The sequence below is a fragment of the Leucoraja erinacea genome, chromosome 1 (assembly GCF_028641065.1).
Source record: "Leucoraja erinacea ecotype New England chromosome 1, Leri_hhj_1, whole genome shotgun sequence".
Classification (NCBI taxonomy): domain Eukaryota; kingdom Metazoa; phylum Chordata; class Chondrichthyes; order Rajiformes; family Rajidae; genus Leucoraja; species Leucoraja erinaceus.
The window spans coordinates 59,391,606-59,411,467 of record NC_073377.1 but is presented as its reverse complement, the minus strand read 5'-3'; the positions used below and the strand labels follow the sequence as shown (position 1 = coordinate 59,411,467).

Sequence of the window (19,862 nt, the reverse complement as noted above, 5' to 3'; positions counted from 1 at the left end):
CCTATAATTGGGTGAAAAAATTGTGCACCATACTCCAGATTTGGTCTCACCAATGCCTTATACAATTTTAACATTACATCCCAGCTCCTATACTCAATGCTCTGATTTATAAAGGCTAGCATACCAAAAGCTTTCTTTACCACCCTATCTATATGAGATTCCACCTTCAAGGAACTATGCACGGTTATTCCCAGATCCCTCTGTTCAACTGCATTCTTCAATTCCCTACCATTTACCATGTACGTCCTATTTTGATTTGTCTTGCCAAGGTGTAGCACCTCACATTTATCAGCATTAAACTCCATCTGCCATCTTTCTGCCCATTCTTCCAAATGGCCTAAATCACTCTGTAGACTTTGGAAAATCCTCTTCATTATCCACAACACCCCCTATCTTGGTATCATCTGCATACCTACTAATCCAATTTACCACACCTTCATCCAGATCATTGATGTACATGACAAACAACAAAGGACCCAACACATTTCCCTGAGGCACCCCACTAGTCACCTGCCTCCAACCCGACAAACAGCCATCCACCATTACCCTGTGGCATCTCCCATTCAGCCACTGTTGAATCCATCTTGCTACTCCTGCATTTATACCCAACAGTTGAAACTTCTTAACCAACCTTCCACGAGGAACCTTGTCAAAGGCCTTACTAAAGTCCATATAGACAACATCCACTGCTTTACCCTCGTCAATTTCCCTAGTAACCTCTTCAAAAAATTCAAGAAGATTAGTCAAACATGACCTTCCAGGCACAAATCCATGTTGACTCTTCCTAATCAGACCCTGTTTATCCAGATGCTTATATATATTATCTCTGTATCTTTTCCATTAATTTGCCAACCACTGAAGTCAAACTAACAGGTCTATAATTGCTAGGTTTACTCTTAGAACCCTTTTTAAACAATGGAACAACACACGCAGTACGCCAATCCTCGGGGACTATTCCCGTTTCTAATGACATTTGAAATATTTCTGTCATAGCCCCGGCTATTTCTACACTAACTTCCCTCAATGTCCTAGGGAATATCCTGTCAGGACCTGGAGACTTATCCACTTTTATATTTTTCAAAAGTATCAGTACTTCTTTTACTTTGAAACTCATAGTATCCATAGCTACTCTACTAGTTTCCCTTACCTCACATAATTCAATATCCTTCTCCTTGGTGAATACCGAAGAAAATAAATTGTTCAATATCTCCCCCATCTCTTTTGGCTCTGCAGATAGCTGCCCACTCTGTCTCTCCAATGGACCAATTTTTGAAAAGTTTGAAATTGCCATTACACAACCTATACATTCAGCTTTCATATAATGGTTCATTTTTATCCATACCATTCACCACTTTTAATGTGATGCTACCACATCTTCCCCTCCGGTTTCGTCATTCTAATGGGTCTCTCGCAAGCCTTATTCCATGTTTGCTCTCCGTAATTGCCTTTGCATTGCAGTCTCACCCCATCAGAGACATTCCCTTTGGCTTGTCAATCTCCTCTTCTAACCCCCTCATCTCCTGAGCTTAATTCTAACGTTTTCTCTCCTCACTAGTTATGAGGAAGTATCTTCAACGTTAAACGTCAACTCAGTTTCTCTTTCCACAGTTGTGACCTGTGCACAGTTTCTTTTCTAGCACTTTCTGTTTTCATTTCAGCATCTGCATTTTTTTATTTCCAGTGCAGATTGTGTCATTCATTTTTCCTTGGTCCATCCCATGATGAACATTATGTTTGTTCTCTCTATCTCTTGTCCTCTGCACTCAGATGTGTTTATTTTCTCTCTCTCGATTTCCCCCCTCACCTACAATGTTGTTCAACCTGCTGTTTCTCCAGCAGATTGTTGTTGCTCCAGATACCAGTATCTGAAGTCTCTTGTGTTTGTAATGTCAATTTATGCGTGTCTATGGAGTAAAATGGACAGACGACATTTCGGGTCGGGACTCTTCTATAGACTGGCTCCCAACCTAAAACGTTGTCTATCCATTTCTCTGACTCACTGACTCCTGTGTCTCTGATGATTGTCTAAGCTACTCTGATAATTGAGAATATGTGATTAATTGAAGGGCTCGGTCTGCACTTTAACTCCTCACCCCTAAGGTTGTTGTTTCTTGAAAGATATTGTTGTATAAAAATAAAAATTTAGCTGAACATGCTCAAACAAAACATTGAAAAGCATAGCTGTTAATATGCTTGCGGTATTTTTACAATATGCCTGAAGGGATAATTTTACAATCTGCCTGAAGGGATAATTATTATATAAAATTAGTTTTCATCTTATTCATTAATGTTGATTTTGTCGTAGTAATTCGCAGCTGACTGATTTAAATGAAAATGAGGATCTGCGATTGGGGCACTTCATGGGTTCACCACAACTGAAGCAGATATGCACTGACAAAAATGATCTGGTCAGCTACATTGAGGAGCTAGCAAGTATGTTTTGTTCTACTTATTTGCATGGATTTTTTTTGTATCTTAACTGTAATAGCCTAACCATTTTTTTGTCTGTGTCTTTGGAAGAAAGAAATCTTCAACTTGAACCTCGTTTAGAAACAAAAAGACAAGATCTATTAGATAAAGTAAGGCACTGACTTTTTTGCTTTTACATGTTTAAGTTTTTATAATGCACTTTGCTTATAATATTTGTTTTTATTTTCAGTATGATCAACTGTCTCAGCTGAAAAGGACCTTTGAAAAAAAGATGCAAAGACAGCATGAACTGAGTGAGGTGAGTGATGCTGTATTTTACCTCAAGTATAATTAGTATAGCTTTATTTAAAAATCAATTATAGAAACATAGAAAATAGGTGCAGGAGTAGGCCATTCGGCCCTTCGAGCCTGCACCGCCATTCAATATGATCATGGCTGATCATCGAACTCAGTATCCTGTACCTGCCTTCTCTCCATACCCCCTGATCCCTTTAGCCACAAGGGCCACATCTAGCTCCCTCTTAAATATAGCCAATGAACTGGCCTGAACTACCTTCTGTGGCAGAGAATTCCACAGATTCACCACTCTCTGTGTGAAGGTTCACTGTGTGAAGCACCCATTGTGTGCCGAAGGATCTGTTCCTGTTCTGTATTGTTATACATTCTACTTTGAATGTTGACCCCTTTTCTGTTGAGTCCTTCATTGCTCCTCTGGGGTAGTGGAAGCAGAGTTTCAGCAATGTAATAAAAAAGAACGGCAGATGCTGGTTTATACCAAAGATAGACACAAAACGCTGGAGTAACTCGGCGGGTCAGGCAGCATCTCCGGAGAAAATGGATAGGTTGTGGCTAAAGGGATCAGGGGGTATGGAGAGAAGGCAGGTACAGAATACTGAGTTGGATGATCAGCCATGATCATATTGAATGGCGGTGCAGGCTCGAAGGGCCGAATGGCCTACTCCTGCACCTATTTTCTATGTTTCTATGACGAATGGGACAGATTCCCATATTTATCATTTATTCCCACCTGCCCTATGTTGAGAGCTGATATCAAGGCCATTCAGTTATAGTAGTACCTCTGAATTTTAATTATCCATGAATTTTATAAAGCTCATACTTAGTGACTTTGAAGTAAGTGTATATTTTTAATTGAAATGTTGCAATTATTTAGAGTTGCAGCTTAAGTGCCCTGCAGGCCAGGTTGAAAGTTGCAGCTCATCAAGCAGAAGAGGAATCGGAAGTGATTGCTGAGGAATTCCTTGAAGGGAAGGTTGAAATTGATGATTTTCTCAGCAGCTTCATGGACAAAAGAACAGTATGTAGCAATATCTGCTTTCTACGATTTCCTGATTTTAGATTATAGAAACTCTTTGATTTGAAATGCATTAATTTATTGTTTATTAAGCAGGTGTACTTTTTCTCCATATGCCTAATTTCATAGAGAAATACGTTTCTATTTGGCACCACTAAAAGTTGTATGCTTTTGCTCATATATAAACCCAACTTTCCCTCACTTCTGATTCCATTAATGGAGAGCATTGTTTCCAACAAAGTCATGTTTGCAATTTTTCATATAGCTACCCTGCCACACAATATTGGAAATCCATGCTCTTTGCAGTCTAAAATATGGAGAAGTCTTTCAACATTACAAAGAAACAATTTTGTCTAGAGTATCATGCATGAAGTGATGATGTATGTAATAGTATCAAATCACAACTAATGTTTTATAAATTGGGCACAAAAGGAAAGAAAACTAGTCATCAATTGTGAAAATTCTATCAGCAAGAATAATAAATTGGTAATTAAGCCCTCGAATTACCCATTAACTTTCCAAACTGTAATCTTAAATAAATATGTGTTAGCAGCAATCATTACAGCTGTGATTTAAATCATAGTCCTAACAAATGGACGTCCTTAAAATAGGAAACGATACTGAATATGAAGCATTTGTACCTTTAAATGTTCACAAAAGAATAAGATCATGTTCCAAACCAGAAAAGACAGATCTTGTGAGATCATTCCTTTTATACTTAAACTGACAATCTCTTGGATTGGAATAGTTTGTGAGGTAAGTGGGTGTAAAATGAGAGACATAACACAACAGTTTACCCAAAGTTGTAAAATTTCTACTTGGGACCATTTTACAAGATACTATCAATTAATTTTCTGGTGACTTACAATTGGGGATTTTGCCTTGTGCCTAAAACTCCCTGTAGGACCGTGAGGACTTGGGCCAAAGGAGGAGACCAAATATGGGTCTCAGGTTAATCCTACTATACAGTTTTTAATCTATAACCCAGTGGATTACAGTTCTTCTATACTTACCTTGAATGTGGTGAAGGATTCTGCTGCCACCGGCCTGTCAACTGAGAGGTCCATGCTCCAAACATCTGTGTAAAATATGATTTCCCCTAATTAATTTAATAATTAATTAGTGAGATGGCAGATCATTGGTATTTTACTGTAGTTTTAATGCCGCAAAGTGCTTCCAATTCCCAATTTTAAATTAATTATAAATTCCAACTGTTGCCAAATATTACTTTATTCTGAGAACTGCTGCATCAATGTTGATTTTTTAATAGGAGTTTTATGTAAGTTTACCACTTTCACATATTACTAAATGTTTTTTGTTGCTTCAGCTTTGTCATTGCAGGCGAGCTAAAGAAGAGAAGCTTCAGCATTTGATGACACACCATGGACAATTTCACACACTATAGGTGAGGATTTTAAAATAAAAATACATGTACCTTTTCCCAAGATTGTCAAGATGGTGCAAACTGTCTTTTTGAATGGAGAACTGGAACTTTATTAGACTACATCAAGTGTTACTCAGTGTACACATGTATTTTAAACTCAAACTATAAATGAATATAGGACAATGAGCACCGTAAAATAGCATACTGAAAGGATGTGATGCCATTAGATCTTTCACAAGACCTTTCAAAAAAACTTTGCCTGAGCTTATTCTCCATATTGAAATCCATAGTACAATACCACTTGCTGTCAGACTAGACAACGGTGTATAGGAGAACTGAGTTAAGCAGATGTAGCCCATAATCATGAGCCTTCAGAAGTGAAAACCAGTGAATTGCCTTGAAGAGAAAGCAGACCATACAATTCTTCCTTAATGTTCCAGGGTACAAACTTCTAGTTTAGTTTAAAGAAACAGTGCGGAAACAAGTCCTTCGGCCCACTGGGTTTGCGCTGACACGATCTTACACACGAGGGACAATTTTTACAATTTTACCAAAGCCAATTAACCTACAAACCTGTACATCTTTCGAGTGTGGGAGAAAACCACATGATCACGGGAAGAATGTACAAACTCCATACACGCAGCGACCATAGACAGGATCAAACCTAGGTCTTTGGCATTGTAAGGCAGCAGCTCAACCTCTGCCACCGTGCCTCCCCAGTCTGCTGGTGTGCTGTCCCCCAGTTTGCTGACAAGGCCGAGGGAGTGCAGTGCCTCTTCCCAACACAAGGGGTCAGCAGCACAAGTAGAATGGTTCCAACTGTTAATGAGACTATGCCCAGGTTATTCAGCGACAAAACTTCCACTGTTATGAATGGTTGTGAATGTCTTTAATATTCATAAGCATTCAAATAATAATCAGGACCTATTTAATAGTTCATGTTTTTTAAAACAATTACTCAAAAATATTAATATTATGGCAAAAATCTTAGGGCTGCTGTCGCTTCCCTCCTCTTCTCCCTCTGCGCTGAGGCGATAACCCACCGGTCGATGGTAAGTCAGTCCCGCGGCTCACCGAGCTCCGCGAACGGGCCAGTTCAAACTCCGTGGCCCGGGGGTTGCCCTCGAGCCGGGCCGCCCTCACGGGAGCGCCGTTACCGTCGAGCTGGGCCGCCCTCACGAGAGCGCCGTTACCCTCGAGCCAGGCCGCCCTCACGGGAGCGCCATTAGCCTCGAGCCAGGCCGCCCTCACGGGAGCGCCATTACCCTCGAGCTGGGCCGCCCTCACGGGAGCGCCATTACCCTCGAGCTGGGCCGCCCTCACGGGAGCGCCATTACCCTCAGCGGAGGCAGAGAAGGGGGATACGACAAGAAAGTCGCATTCCGCCGAAGGGAGAGACAAAGTCCTGTTTCAACCCCCCCCCCCCCCGCACACATAACACAAACCTAAAAACCAAAAACTTAACTAAACAAGACGAAAAAAAACAACACAAAAAAAGTAAAAACAAACGGACTGCAGGCGAGCCGCAGCCGTTCACCAGCGCCGCCACTTCTGGATGCTGGAGTCAATTATAAAAGATGAGATAGCCGAACATTTGGATAGGAGTAACAGGGTCGGTCCGAGTCAGCATGGATTTATGAAAGGGAAATCATGCTTGACTAATCTTCTGGAATTTTTTGAATATGTAACTAGGAAAATGGACAAGGCAGAGCCAGTGGATGTAGTGTACCTGCACTTTCAGAAAGCATTTGATAAGGTCCCACATAGGAGATTAGTGGACAAAATTAGGGCACATGGTATTGGGGGTAGAGTGCTGACATGGATAGGGAAGTGGTTGGCAGACAGGAAACAAAGAGTAAGGATTAACGGGTCCCTTTCAGAATGGCAGGCAGTGAATAGTGGGATACCGCAAGGCTCGGTGCTGAGACCGCAGCTATTTACAATATACATCAATGATTTGGATGAAGGGATTCAATGTAACTAGACCAAGCGCAGACCCGTTGGGTCTGTTTCCCCAACGGCGTTTGCAGGGGGGGGGGGACTGAGGCATCATACTCACATTAACCACCCCCCAAACACACAGGGGGGGTGAGAAGAAGGGAAGGAGGGGAGAGGAGGAAGGAGGAAACGGGACAGATTTGGGAGGGAAAGGAGAGCAGGGTAGGGGGTGAGAGAGGGGGATTGGGAGAGAGATGTGGGCGAGGGGGGGGGGTGTGGGGGGGGGGGGGAGTGAGGGAAGGGGAAAGGGGTGGGTGGAGAGGGGAAAGTGGGGAGGGAGATAAAGGGGGAAGGGGGGGGATAAGTGAATGGGAGAGAGGGATGGGGAGGGGAGAGAGATATGGGGACGGAGAGAAGGAGGGAGGGGTAAGAGTGGAGGGAGGGGGAGAGGTGGGGGGAGAGGGGGGAAAGAGTGGGGAGGGATAGTGGGAGGGGGGAGAGGTTTGGGGAGGGTCAGAGGGGGAGAGGTGGAAGAGTGGGGAGGGTCAGAGGGGTGGGGGTGGAGAGGGAGGGAGGGAGGGGGGGGGAGGGAAAGGGTGGGGTGAGGGAGAGAAAGAGGGGAGGGAGGGGTAGGGGGAGTGGTGGAAGAGGGACAGAGGGGTAGGGGGCGGGGGGAGGAGAGAGGGAAGGGTTAGGGTAGAGTGAAGGGGGGTGGAGGAGAGAGGGATGGGTGGGAAAGGGGGAGGGGTGAGAAGAGGGAAACTCAGAAACATAGAAATCAGGTGCAGGAGTAGGCCATTCGGCCCTTCGAGCCTGCACCTCGTCAATATGATCATGGCTGATCATCCAACTCGGTATCCTGTACCTGTCTTCTCTCCATACCCCCTGATCCCTTTAGCCACAAGGGCCACATCTAACTCCCTCTTAAATATAGCCAATGAACACAGTTTTATATATTAACTAGACCAAGTGCAGAACCGTTGGATCTGCTCCCCCAATGGTGTCATCCCCCAACCCAATAATCCACCATGCACCCGTCTCCTCCAATGGAACTGAAGCTGTTCTCAAAAGTAAGATTCCAGCACTGCCCTGCCTCTTTAAAAAAAAAAATCCAATGGCACCTCCCCTGCCTGCTGCAGCAGTGAAAAGTTCAGTGTTCCTGTCTTGCAACTTTGTTTCGAAGTGTGTTGGAAGCTGACATGTAAATGGGAGAAGCCTGTTTATTTTTTTGAAATACTTGGGGGTGGGTGGGGGGGGTGGGGGAGGGGGGGGAGAAGGATTTGATTTAAAAACGTGTACTTGATTAAAAACGAAATGAAATGAGGAGCGGATACTTAGAAAGAAAAGCGAAATCTCTACCGAAATGGAAAATATCTCGGAGATTGAGCGTCTGGATTGGGCGTGGCAATGAATCAAAGGAAGAAATGCAGCCGGCAGCCGTACATGCAAATGAATCCATTCCGATTGGACATCTGCGAGCATCGGCCATTCCGATTGGACATCTGCGAGTATCGGGCACGAATTGAAAGGCAGGAAGGGCGCCGGTCGGCAGTTGGTCGGATGGGGCCAGAGTTTTAAATATATAAGATAGATAGATAGATGGATATTAGCAAGTTTGCAGATGACACAAAGCTGGGTGACAATGTAAACTGTGAGGAGGATGCTATGAGAATGCAGGGTGACTTGGACAGTTTGGGAGAGTGGGCAGATGCATGGCAGATAAAGTTTAATGCGGATAAATGTGAGGTTATCCACTTTGGTGGCAAAAACAGGAAGGCAGATTACTATCTAAATGGCGTCAAGTTGGGAAAAGGGGAAGTACAATGGGATCTGGGGGTCCTTGTACATCAATCTATGAAAGTAAGCATGCAGGTACAGCAGGCAGTGAAGAAAGCGAATGGCATGTTGGCCTTTATAACAGGAGGAATCGAATATAGGAGCAAAGAGGTCATTCTGCAGTTGTACAGAGCCCCAGTGAGACCACACCTGGAGTATTGTATGTAGTTTTGGTCCCCTAATTTGAGGAAGGGCATTCTTGCTATTGAGGGAGTGCAGGGTAGGTTTACAAGGTTAATTCCCGGGATGGCGGGACTGTCATATGCTGAGAGAATGGAGCAGCTGGGCTTGTACACTCTGAAGTTTAGAAGGATGAGAGGGGATCTCATTGAAACATATAAGAATTTTAAGGGTTTGGACACGCTAGAGGCAGGAAACATGTTCCTGATGTTGGGGGATTCCAGAACCAGGGGTCACAGTTTAAGAATAAGGAGTAAGCCATTTAGAATGGAGACAAGGAAACATTTGTTCTCACAGAGAGTGGTGAGTCTGTGGAATTCTCTTCCTCAGAGGGCAGTGGAGGCGAGTTCTTTGGATGCTTTCAAGAGAGAACTTGATAGGGCTCTTAAAAATAGCAGAGTCAGGGGATAAGGCAGGAACCCTTTCTGGCTTAATCCCTCCCTTTACCACCTCCAGTTTAAATTCCAGTTGGAATATTTTGGAGGACCAAGAACCAAGAACGGTGTACTGATTGGGGATGAACAGCCATGATCAAATTGAATGGTGGTGCTGGCTCGAAGGGCCGAATGGCCTACTCCTGCACCTATTGTCTATTGATCTGTCTTAATAGCATGCAAAACAAAGCTTTTCACTGTACCTCGGTACACGTGACAATAATAAACGTAAACCAAAATGCTTAGTTATCTTTGATATAGTTAATGATTTCACCTATTCATTTGAGAAAACACATTGTAATTGCACCCAGTCATTTTGATATGGGTACAGCTTGCATGTTTCAGAGAAAGTTTGCCCTTGCCTACTTGGCTTTGTGAGGATTGACCAGCATGGATGTCCAAGTCCATCACTCCTCTGAATGAAAGGCTACACTACCCACTGCACATGAGTAGCCAAGTTACAGAAATATCTGCAGATTGACTTCAGCACGAGATTGAGCCCAGTATATCTGGCATATCCTACCACAATGGTGCTGCTCATTAAGTGATACTTTCTCAGCTCCAATGAAATACTGAAGGAGCTTCATGGGTGAAGGTGCAATTTTTCGAGCGAGTTATTAAACCAAGGCACCATCCACTCTCCAAAGTAGGTGAAAAATACATACATTATTTTAAAGAGCACATGAATCCTGGCCCTCCTGCCAAAATTCAACACATAACTAAAAACAGATCATGTGGTTATTTGCTCATTGCTGCTTTACTATGCATTAGCACAGCACAGTAACACAGCGATAGAGTTACTGCGTTACAGCGCCAGAGACTTGGGTCTGAAAAAGGGTCTCGACCCGAAACATCATCAATTCCTTCTCTCCAGCGATGCTGCCTGGCCCGCTGAGTTACTCCAGCTTTTTGTTTCTAACTTGGGTTCAATCCTGACTGGGTTAATTGGCTTCGGTAAATTGTTCCCAGTGTGTAGGATGGGACTAGTGTTTGGGTGATTGCTGGCCCACGTGGATTCAGTGGGCCAAAGGGCCTGTTTCCTCACGGTATGTCTAAAAGAAACTAATGACCTCACACATCTTATGTTACAATAATATTACAGTTCAAAATTTGTCACTCACTGTCTGCTGTTTGACAGCACCTTGAAAGCAATATGAAAGGTGATGCATAAATAATTGAGATGTACTAGTCCTAGAGGCTCCCGTTAGGACTCTTTAGGTCTTAATTTGGTTACAACCTAAATAAGCATGGGCTAATGGTTGTTTGAGTTCTGCATTCTGTAGCTTCTGGCCCAGTGACCTTTGCATGTTTTTCCTTTCCCTATAGGAAATAATACCTCTAAAATGGCAAATCTTTGTGATATTTTAAATAAATTATTTCTCTTGGATGAAACTGCCATTGCTATTTATCTCCTCTACAGCTTTATGTGACATATTGAGATGCTTGCACTGGACAAGATGGAATACATTGAACCTGCCGTGTGAAAATTAATTGCATCAAAACGCAGATCTTTTGAAATGATTTGTAAATTTACAATTTCCAGTATTAAAATGCTTCTAAATTACTTAAATTTGTTCCTACTTTAGGTTTCAATATTCTATTAATACTGTTAAATTTGTATATGAAGCTTGAGTTTTTGAATTCAATATTTAATATGTATATAGTATTAATAAATGCCTGAAGAAGGATCTCGACCCGAAACGTCACCCATTTTTCTCTCCAGAGATGCTGCCTGTCCCGCTGAGTTACTCCAGTTTTTGTGTCTATTAATAAACGTATGGCTGCTTTACTAATGATATATTTGCACAATTTTCACTGTTGAAGTTTATTAAGGTGAAATCTTCAGTTTGGAAATTCAACATTGCTGTGGCATTCCATAGATACATTAATTCAGCATATCCTTTCGAGACGGGAATTCCAGAAGTGTAATCTCTCAGGTCAAACATGTTAGAAAGACTGCACATAAAGATTTTGTTTTACATTGAGGATAGAAATGCTATATCCTTTAATTTTCACTTTTGTATTACTTAGCACATTAAGCCTATCATTGTATTTTACAATAACATTTTATTTACAGAATGTTGAGAGATGCAGCAGGATTGTCTGAAACCATAAATATTTAACATATTTTCTTAAAATTAGGAATAAGATCCCAACACTACACCAAATCTTAACACATGCGGAGATTTCAAAGCAGGCCCATGATTCGTGCTTCAAATAGAAAAAGTACACAGAGGACTTAATATTGAAACTAAGAGTACTAAAATAGTTAGCACCTTGAAAAAAAAATGGTTTGAGCAACGCTAAAATATACTACTGTCTGTTGACTCAATAGGTTAATAATGCTTTGAACATAAAACTTGCTGGAAAGTAACTATTAAAGAAAATGTAATAAATATATTAATATCCATAATTAAGACTTTATTCCTTAGAGCACAGGAGGCTGAGGTGTGATCCTGTAGAGGTGTATAAAATCATGAAGGGAATAGATAAGGAAATGCGCAGTCTTTTACCCAGAGCAGGGGAACAAGAATGAAAGGATATAGGTTTACGGTGAGAGGGGAAAGATTTACTAGGAAATCGAGGGGCAGCTTTTTCATTTGGAGGGTGGTGGGTATATGGAACAAGCTGTCAGAAGGGGTAGTTGAGACAGATATGATAACATTTAAAATAAATGTGTATATGTACATGGATAGGATAAGTTTAAAAGGTTCGGTGGAACTAGTGCAGGTGGGCCATTAGTCAAGTTGAGCCAAAGGGCCTGTTTCGGTGCTGTATGACTAATTTCTTGGAGTTTTAAAAACTATTATCCAAAGATATATGCAAGATAACACAGTGGTGCAGTGGTGCAGATGCTGTATTACAGCGCCAGAGCTCCGGGTTTGATCCTGACTACGGATGCTGTCAGAGTTTGTACCTACTCTCTGTGACCACGTGGGTTTTCTCTGGGTGCTCCAGTTTTATCCCAGTTTAAGATGTGCAGTTTGGAGGTTAATTGGTTCTATAAGTTGTCCCTAGTGGGATAGAACTAGTGTACCATGATCATATTGAATGGCGGTGCAGGCTCGAAGGGCCGAATGGCCTACTCCTGCACCTAATTTCTATGTTTCTATGTGATCGCTGGTCGGCATGGAATCAGTGGGTCAAAGAGTGTTTCTACCATGTATCAAAACTAAACGAGAACAGTCAAGAGATAATGAGGCCAAATGATGGACATATATTATATAATAATTGGAAAAGGGGAGGGGGGGGAATAGAACATTTCTTTCTAGGACTATTTATTCCTATCCAAGTCAACTAAATCAACCAATTAACTCTTTTTCTGAAGAGAGAGAGACCTAAAGAAACTCATATATTGGCTAATTTAGCATTGACCAAATTTTGCAAATATACCTGAATGTTCTTAAACTGACACTGCCATTTTCAATAAATTCATTTTTGTTGAAAAGGAAATAAAATATAAAGATTATACGGTATAATTTACTAATCATACACAATAGCTGAAAATTTAGAGTTCTACAATTACAATTATTTCTCATTCAATCTTGTGACAATAGTTACATGAAATCTAGAAAATATGAAATAGATCATGTTAGTCGAATTATAACGATACATTCTACCCAATTCCATTTAAAGTAAACAAAACTTGTTTAGTTTTAGCTTTCTATTTCCTTGCCAGCAAGGAGGCCATGCAGTAAAATCCTTCAACTACCAGTTTCTCCAGTGACTTGTTTTGAGCATCAGAACTGCTGAGATTGAAGAAATGAGTCCATGATTTAAAGGATTTGGTTGAACAGATTGGTCATGCCTTCTGCCACTTGCAATGGATTTGGTGAGGAATGTGTTGGCTTCTATTATTAACCTCACTGGAGCAATCTAGTAAAATAAACACCTTGCAACTCGGTGCTGGCAAAAAAGATTTTATTTTTAAATGATTGCCGTGTTATAGCTTGCATAGGCCTTGACCATAAATGTAACAATTTTGACCCCCTTTATAAAACAGGACTGGAGGAATAAATAGATTTAGAAAAAAATCATGCTCTGCTTTCTGTTCCTTCCCACCAAAAGGTTTACTACTTGCTTTGAGTAATCACTATATATATATATCCTATATATTTAAGATAAGATGGAATTTGAAGCTATAAATTGTAACTATCCTAAAAATCTACAAGTGTCTCACATACTGGCATATAATAAGAATGTAAATGGCACCTTCTCTTTGCAAAGTGTTCTTTTTTTAACTAGGTGCACCAGCTTCTCAGGCAACAGCAAAGGCAGCTTCATCGGGGTATTCTGACAGGTGTTTGTTGCCCTCTTCACTTGACAGGTAGTCACCACCACTTGGTGATCTGCAGTTCAAGTCAGCGACTCCTGATTCCTGATCACTGTTAGCAGAAAGATCAGTATCTGAATGCTTCATGCTGTGTGTTAGAATGATAGAATCCAAATCTTCATGTGAAGGGCTACAAGAAGTGAATGGTCTGCCATTGTTTGTATAATCCTGAGGCGTATTGGCTAAATGTTGATCAGAAACAGAAATCTCCACTTTGTGAGAAAGTTTTGTTTTCTCGCTTTTGTTCTTCAGATGGGATTTATCTTGAATTTCTAACTTCTGTTAAAAAGAATCAAAGTTACATGTCAAGGAAGATTTGATTTAGTTTTAAATACCAAATAGCTGTTCAAATGAAAGCACAAGAATTATAATTTTATCGCATGTTAAATAAAGAAAATCGTGGGAGCAGATCTGCTTTTTTTCATTGATGTTAAATTATTTTACAAGATTAATCATATTTGCAAAAAGTCCACACTTTTTTCTCTAATTTTGCCATTGAACCTATTACTAAACTATTGACCCCAATTTCCAATATTAAATGCCCTTTCCTTCCATTTCCTTACTTTTATGAACTTTTTGACAAAGTTGCGCACATTTATCCTATTGTATGTACCCTCTATTATAGACAATAGGTGCAGGAGTCGGCCATTCGGCCCTTTGAGCCAGCAGTGCCATTCAATGTGATCATGGCTGATCATCCCCAATCAGTACCCTGTTCCAGCCTTGTCCCCATATCCCCTGACTCCGCTATCTTTAAGAGCCCTACCTAGCTCTCTCTTGAAAGTATTCCGAGAACTGGCCTCCACTGCCTTCTGAGGCAGAGAATTCCACAGACTCACAACTCTGTGAGAAAAAGTGTTTCCTCATCTCCGTTCTAAATGGCTTACCCCTTATTCTTAAATGGTGGTTCTGGACTCCCCCAACATTGGGAATATGTTTCCTGCCTCTAGTGTCTCCAAACCGTTAGTAATCTTACACGTTTCAATAAGATTCCCTCTCATCCTTCTAATCTCCAGAGTATACAAGCCCAGCTACTCCATTCTTTCAGCATATGACAGTCCCGCCATCCCAGGAATTAACCTTGCAAACCTACGCTGCACTCCCTCAATAGCAAGAATGTCCTTCCTCAAATTAAGGGACCAAAACTGCACACAATACTCCAAGTGTGGTCTCACTAAGACCCTATACAACTGCAGAAGGACCTCTTTGCTCCTATACTCATCTCCTCTTAGGAAGGCCAACATGCCATTCGCTTTCCTGCTGTACCTGCATGCTTACTTTAATTGACTGATGAACAAGGACCCCCAGATCCTGCTGTACTTCCCCTTTTCCCAGTTTGACACCATTTAGATAATAATCTGCCTTCCTGTTTTTGCTACCAAAGTGGATAACCTCACATTTATCCACATTAAACTTCATCTGCCCACTCACCCAACCCCCTGTCCAAGTCACCCTGCATTCTCATAGCATCCTCCTCACAGTTCACTCTGCCACCCAGCTTTGTGTCATCTGCAAATTTACTAATATTACTTTGAATCCCTTCATCTAAATCATTGATGTATATCGTAAATAGCTGCGGTCCCAGTACCGAGCCTTGCAGTACCCCACTAGTCACTGCCTGCCATTCTGAAAAGGACCCGTTAATCCCTACTCTTTGTTTCCTTTCTGCCAACCAATTTTCTATCCATGTCAGCACTCTAGCCCCAATACCCTGTGCCCTAATTTTGCCCACTAATCAATGTGGGACCTTATCATTATGCATTATCCAAATCCATAATCCCTGAAAGTTGCAACTCAAGTAGATAGAGTGTTAAAAAGAAGGCATATGGTACACTTGCCTTCATTGTTGGGGGCATTGAGTATAAGAAGAAATCATGATGCAGCTTTATAGGACTTTGGTCGCATTTGCTGTATTGTGTGCAGGTCTGGTTGTACTATTATAGGAAGAATGTGGTGGGTTTGAAAGGCTGCACAGGAGGCTTTGCAGAATGATGCTTGGATTATGGGGTATCAACTACAGGAAGAGGTTGGACAGACTTGGATCTCTTTCTCTGGAACAATGGAGGTTGAAGGGAGACCTGATGGAAGTATGTAAAATTATGAGATGCATAGATTGGGTAAACAATCCATCCTAGGAACCTTTTTCCTAGGATGGAAATATCAGGACACAGGTTTAATGAATGAATAAGTTTATTGGCCAAGTATTCACATTCAAGGAATTTGCTTTGGTGCTCCACCCGCAAGTGACAACATGACATGCTGAGTAATGAGGAAGGGTTAGTCAGTAGTCTTGTTGTGCGTGGCCCCTTGGGCAAGAGTGACCATAATATGGTTGAGTTCTTCATTAGGATGGAGAGTGACATTGTTAATTCAGAAACAATGGTTTTGAACTTAAAGAAAGGTAACTTTGAGGGTATGAGACGTGAATTGGCCAAGATTGACTGGCAATTAATTCTAAAAGGGTTGACGGTGGATATGCAATGGAAGACATTTAAAGAATGCATGGATGAACTACAAAAATTGTTCATCCCAGTTTGGCAAAAGAATAAATCAGGGAAGGTAGTGCATCCGTCGATAACAAGGGAAATCAGGGATAGTATCAAAGCGAAGGATGATGCGTACAAATTAGCCAGAAAAAGCAGCATACCGGAAGAATGGGAGAAATTCAGATACCAGCAGAGGAGGATGAAGGGCTTAATTAGGAAAGGAAAAATGGATTATGAAAGAAAACTGGCAGGGAACATAAAAACTGACTGCAAAGGTTTTTATAGATATGTGAAAAGAAAGAGATTAGTTAAAACAAATGTAGGTCCCTTGCAGTCAGAAACAGGTGAGTTGATCATGGGGAACAAGGATATGGCGGACCAATTGAATAACTACTTTGGTTCCGTCTTCACAAAGGAAGACATAAATAATCTGCCGGAAATAGCAGGGGCCCGCGGGTCAAAGGAGTTGGAAGAATTGAGTGAAATCCAGGTTAGTCGGGAAGTGGTGTTGGGTAAATTGAATGGATTAAAGGCCAATAAATCCCCAGGGCCAGATAGGCTGCATCCCAGAGTACTTAAGGAAGTAGCTCCAGAAATAGTGGATACATTAGTAATAATCTTTCAAAACTCTTTAGATTCTGGAGTAGTTCCAGAGGATTGGCGGGTAGCAAAAGTAACCCCACTTTTTAAGAAGGGAGGGAGAGATAAAACAGGGAATTACAGACCAGTTAGTCTAACATCGGTAGTGGGGAAACTGCTAGAGTCAGTTATTAAAGATGCGATAGCAGCACATTTGGAAAGTGGTGAAATCATTGGACAAAGTCAGCATGGATTTACGAAAGGTAAATCATGTCTGACGAATCTTATAGAATTTTTCGCGGATGTAACTAGTAGCGTGGATAGGGGAGAACCAGTGGATATGGTGTATCTGGACTTCCAGAAGGCTTTCGACAAGGTCCCACATAAGAGATTAGTATACAAACTTAAAGCACACGGCATTGGGGGTTCAGTATTGATGTGGATAGAGAACTGGCTGGCAAACAGGAAGCGAAGAGTAGGAGTAAACGGGCCCTTTTCACAATGGCAGGCAGTGACTAGTGGGGTACCGCAAGGCTCAGTGCTGGGACCCCAGCTATTTACAATATATATTAATGATCTGGATGAGGGAATTGAAGGCAATATCTCCAAGTTTGTGGATGACACTAAGCTGGGGGGCAGTGTTAGCTGTGAGGAGGATGCTGGGAGACTGCAAGGTGACTTGGATAGGCTGGGTGAGTGGGCAGATGTTTGGCAGATGCAGTATAATGTGGATAAATGTGAGGTTATCCATTTTGGTGGCAAAAACGGGAAAGCAGACTATTATCTAAATGGTGGCCGATTGGGAAAGGGGGAGATGCAGCGAGACCTGGGTGTCATGGTACACCAGTCATTGAAGGTAGGCATGCAGGTGCAGCAGGCAGTAAAGAAAGCAAATGGTATGTTGGCTTTCATAGCAAAAGGATTTGAGTATAGGAGCAGGGAGGTTCTACTGCAGTTGTACATGGTCTTGGTGAGACCACACTTGGAGTATTGCGTACAGTTTTGGTCTCCAAATCTGAGGAAGGACATTATTGCCATAGAGGGAGTGCAGAGAAGGTTCACCAGACTGATTCCTGGGACGTCAGGACTGTCTTATGAAGAAAGACTGGTAGACTTGGTTTATACTCTCTAGAATTTAGGAGATTGAGAGGGGATCTTATAGAAACTTACAAAATTCTTAAGGGGTTGAACAGGCTAGATGCAGGAAGATTGTTCCCGATGTTGGGGAAGTCCAGGACAAGGGGTCACAGCTTAAGGATAAGGGGGAAATCCTTTAAAACCGAGATGAGGAGAACTTTTTTCACACAGAGAGTGGTGAATCTCTGGAACTCTCTGCCACAGAGGGTAGTTGAGGCCAGTTCATTGGCTATATTTAAGAGGGAGTTAGATGTGGCCCTTGTGGCCAAGGGGATCAGAGGGTATGGAGAGAAGGCAGGTACGGGATACTGCGTTGGATGATCAGCCATGATCATATTGAATGGCGGTGCAGGCTCGAAGGGCCGAATGGCCTACTCCTGCACCTAATTTCTATGTTTCTATACAGTTAGGAATGACACATAACATATTAATATGTGAGGGGCAAAGATTAAAGGAGATATGAGGGACAATTTTCTCCCCCACGCAGGGTGGTGAGTTCCCGGAAGTCGCTGCTGCTGGAAGTTGGAGGTGGTTGAGGCAGATAAGATAGTGACATTTAAGAGACTTTGGATAGGCATATGGACATTCAAAGGTTTCAAAGGACTTTTATTGTCACATGGAGGAATAAAGATTGTTCAGGCAATGGAGGAATAAGGATTATGTGCTGGTAGATAAGAGTAGGTCTTGGCATCATGTTTAGCACATTGGGCTGAGGGCCTGTCCTGGTGCTATGTTTATTACACAGCTCGTTAATAGCCTCCACGGTTCCCATTCATCTTCATTGGTTCACTTTCTACCTGTAAAATACTTGGGGGATTTTCCTACATTAAAAGTATCCAGAGATTGTTTTCAAGAGATTATTCCCTGTGATGTAGCTGTAATGATAATGACTTGTTCAAAGATGTTACTGTTGGAATGGTATAGCTAATGATTTCAGCTGCAATCATGAAGGGAAGGTCAAAGATGATTCAGTTCAGTGTAATTTAAACGTACAATTTAGTGAACTAACATTAATTTTCCCTTGCAGAAAATAAAGGACGTAGAATTATACGGGAACAGTGGCATGTTGGTGGAAAAATACAGGAACTAGCTTTTGTTTTAAGCTCACTTTAAAGGATGTGAGCCTTGCAAGCAGGGATAGCCTTTATGTCTATCCCCGATTGTCCTGAAGGTGGTGCGGGTGAGCCACCTTCTGACATGACTTTAGTCCTGCTGTTACTGTTGTGATTTTTGCCAGTGACTTCCAGGCTGTACTACAATGGGAATAGTGGAATTACAACACAAAGGATAGACAAGACAAGACAAGATACATTTAATTGTCATTTGGACCCCTTGAGGTCCAAACGAAATGCCGTTTCTGCAGCCATACATTCCAAACAAATAGACCCAAGACACAACAACACAACATAATTTACATAAACATCCATCACATCATTGTGATGGAAGGCCAAAAACACTTATCTCTCCACTGCACTCTCCCCCCCCACGATGTCAGAGTCAAAGTCAAAGCCCCCGGCTGGCGATGGCAATTGTCCCGCGGCCATTAAAGCCACGCCGGGTGGTGCAAGGTCGCACACCGGGTCTTGCTGTTAGAGCCCCCGGCGTGCGCTCGCAGAGTCCCGAGGCCATTCCAAGCCTCGCGGGGTGGTGCTGTAAAGGCCCCGCTCCAGGAGCTCTTCAACCCCGCAACTCGGGCGGGGGAAGTCGCCGTTGCGAGAGCCCTGAAAAGCGGTCTCCCTCCAGGGAGCCGCGGGCTCCCGGTGCCACCGTCCACAGACCTGCCGTTGGAGCCTCCGACTCTCCGGTAGCAGCA

The 19,862-nt window shown here is 42.2% G+C and overlaps 2 protein-coding genes across 3 annotated transcripts in view; one reads left to right on the top strand and one right to left on the bottom strand.

Annotated features, from left to right (window-relative positions):
• Nucleotides 1-14,254, top strand: part of vps37a (VPS37A subunit of ESCRT-I) — a 42,053-nt gene extending 27,799 nt beyond the window's left edge. The window contains exons 7-12 of one of the 2 annotated variants that reach the window (XM_055635468.1): nucleotides 2,306-2,433; nucleotides 2,521-2,579; nucleotides 2,660-2,728; nucleotides 3,602-3,745; nucleotides 5,070-5,147; nucleotides 13,760-14,254. In XM_055635468.1, coding sequence (XP_055491443.1) covers nucleotides 2,306-2,433; nucleotides 2,521-2,579; nucleotides 2,660-2,728; nucleotides 3,602-3,745; nucleotides 5,070-5,147 — 478 coding nt within the window. In that variant the 3' untranslated portion in view covers nucleotides 13,760-14,254. Of the gene's footprint in view, nucleotides 1-2,305; nucleotides 2,434-2,520; nucleotides 2,580-2,659; nucleotides 2,729-3,601; nucleotides 3,746-5,069; nucleotides 5,148-10,934; nucleotides 11,311-13,759 lie in introns of those variants that run through there. The other variant, XM_055635457.1, reaches the window with a different exon arrangement.
• mtmr7b (myotubularin related protein 7b) overlaps nucleotides 13,773-19,862 on the bottom strand; it is a 103,868-nt gene continuing 97,778 nt past the window's right edge. Inside the window, exon 14 of the mRNA XM_055635443.1 lies at nucleotides 13,773-14,126. Coding sequence (XP_055491418.1) covers nucleotides 13,773-14,126 — 354 coding nt within the window. The remainder of the gene's footprint in view (nucleotides 14,127-19,862) is intronic.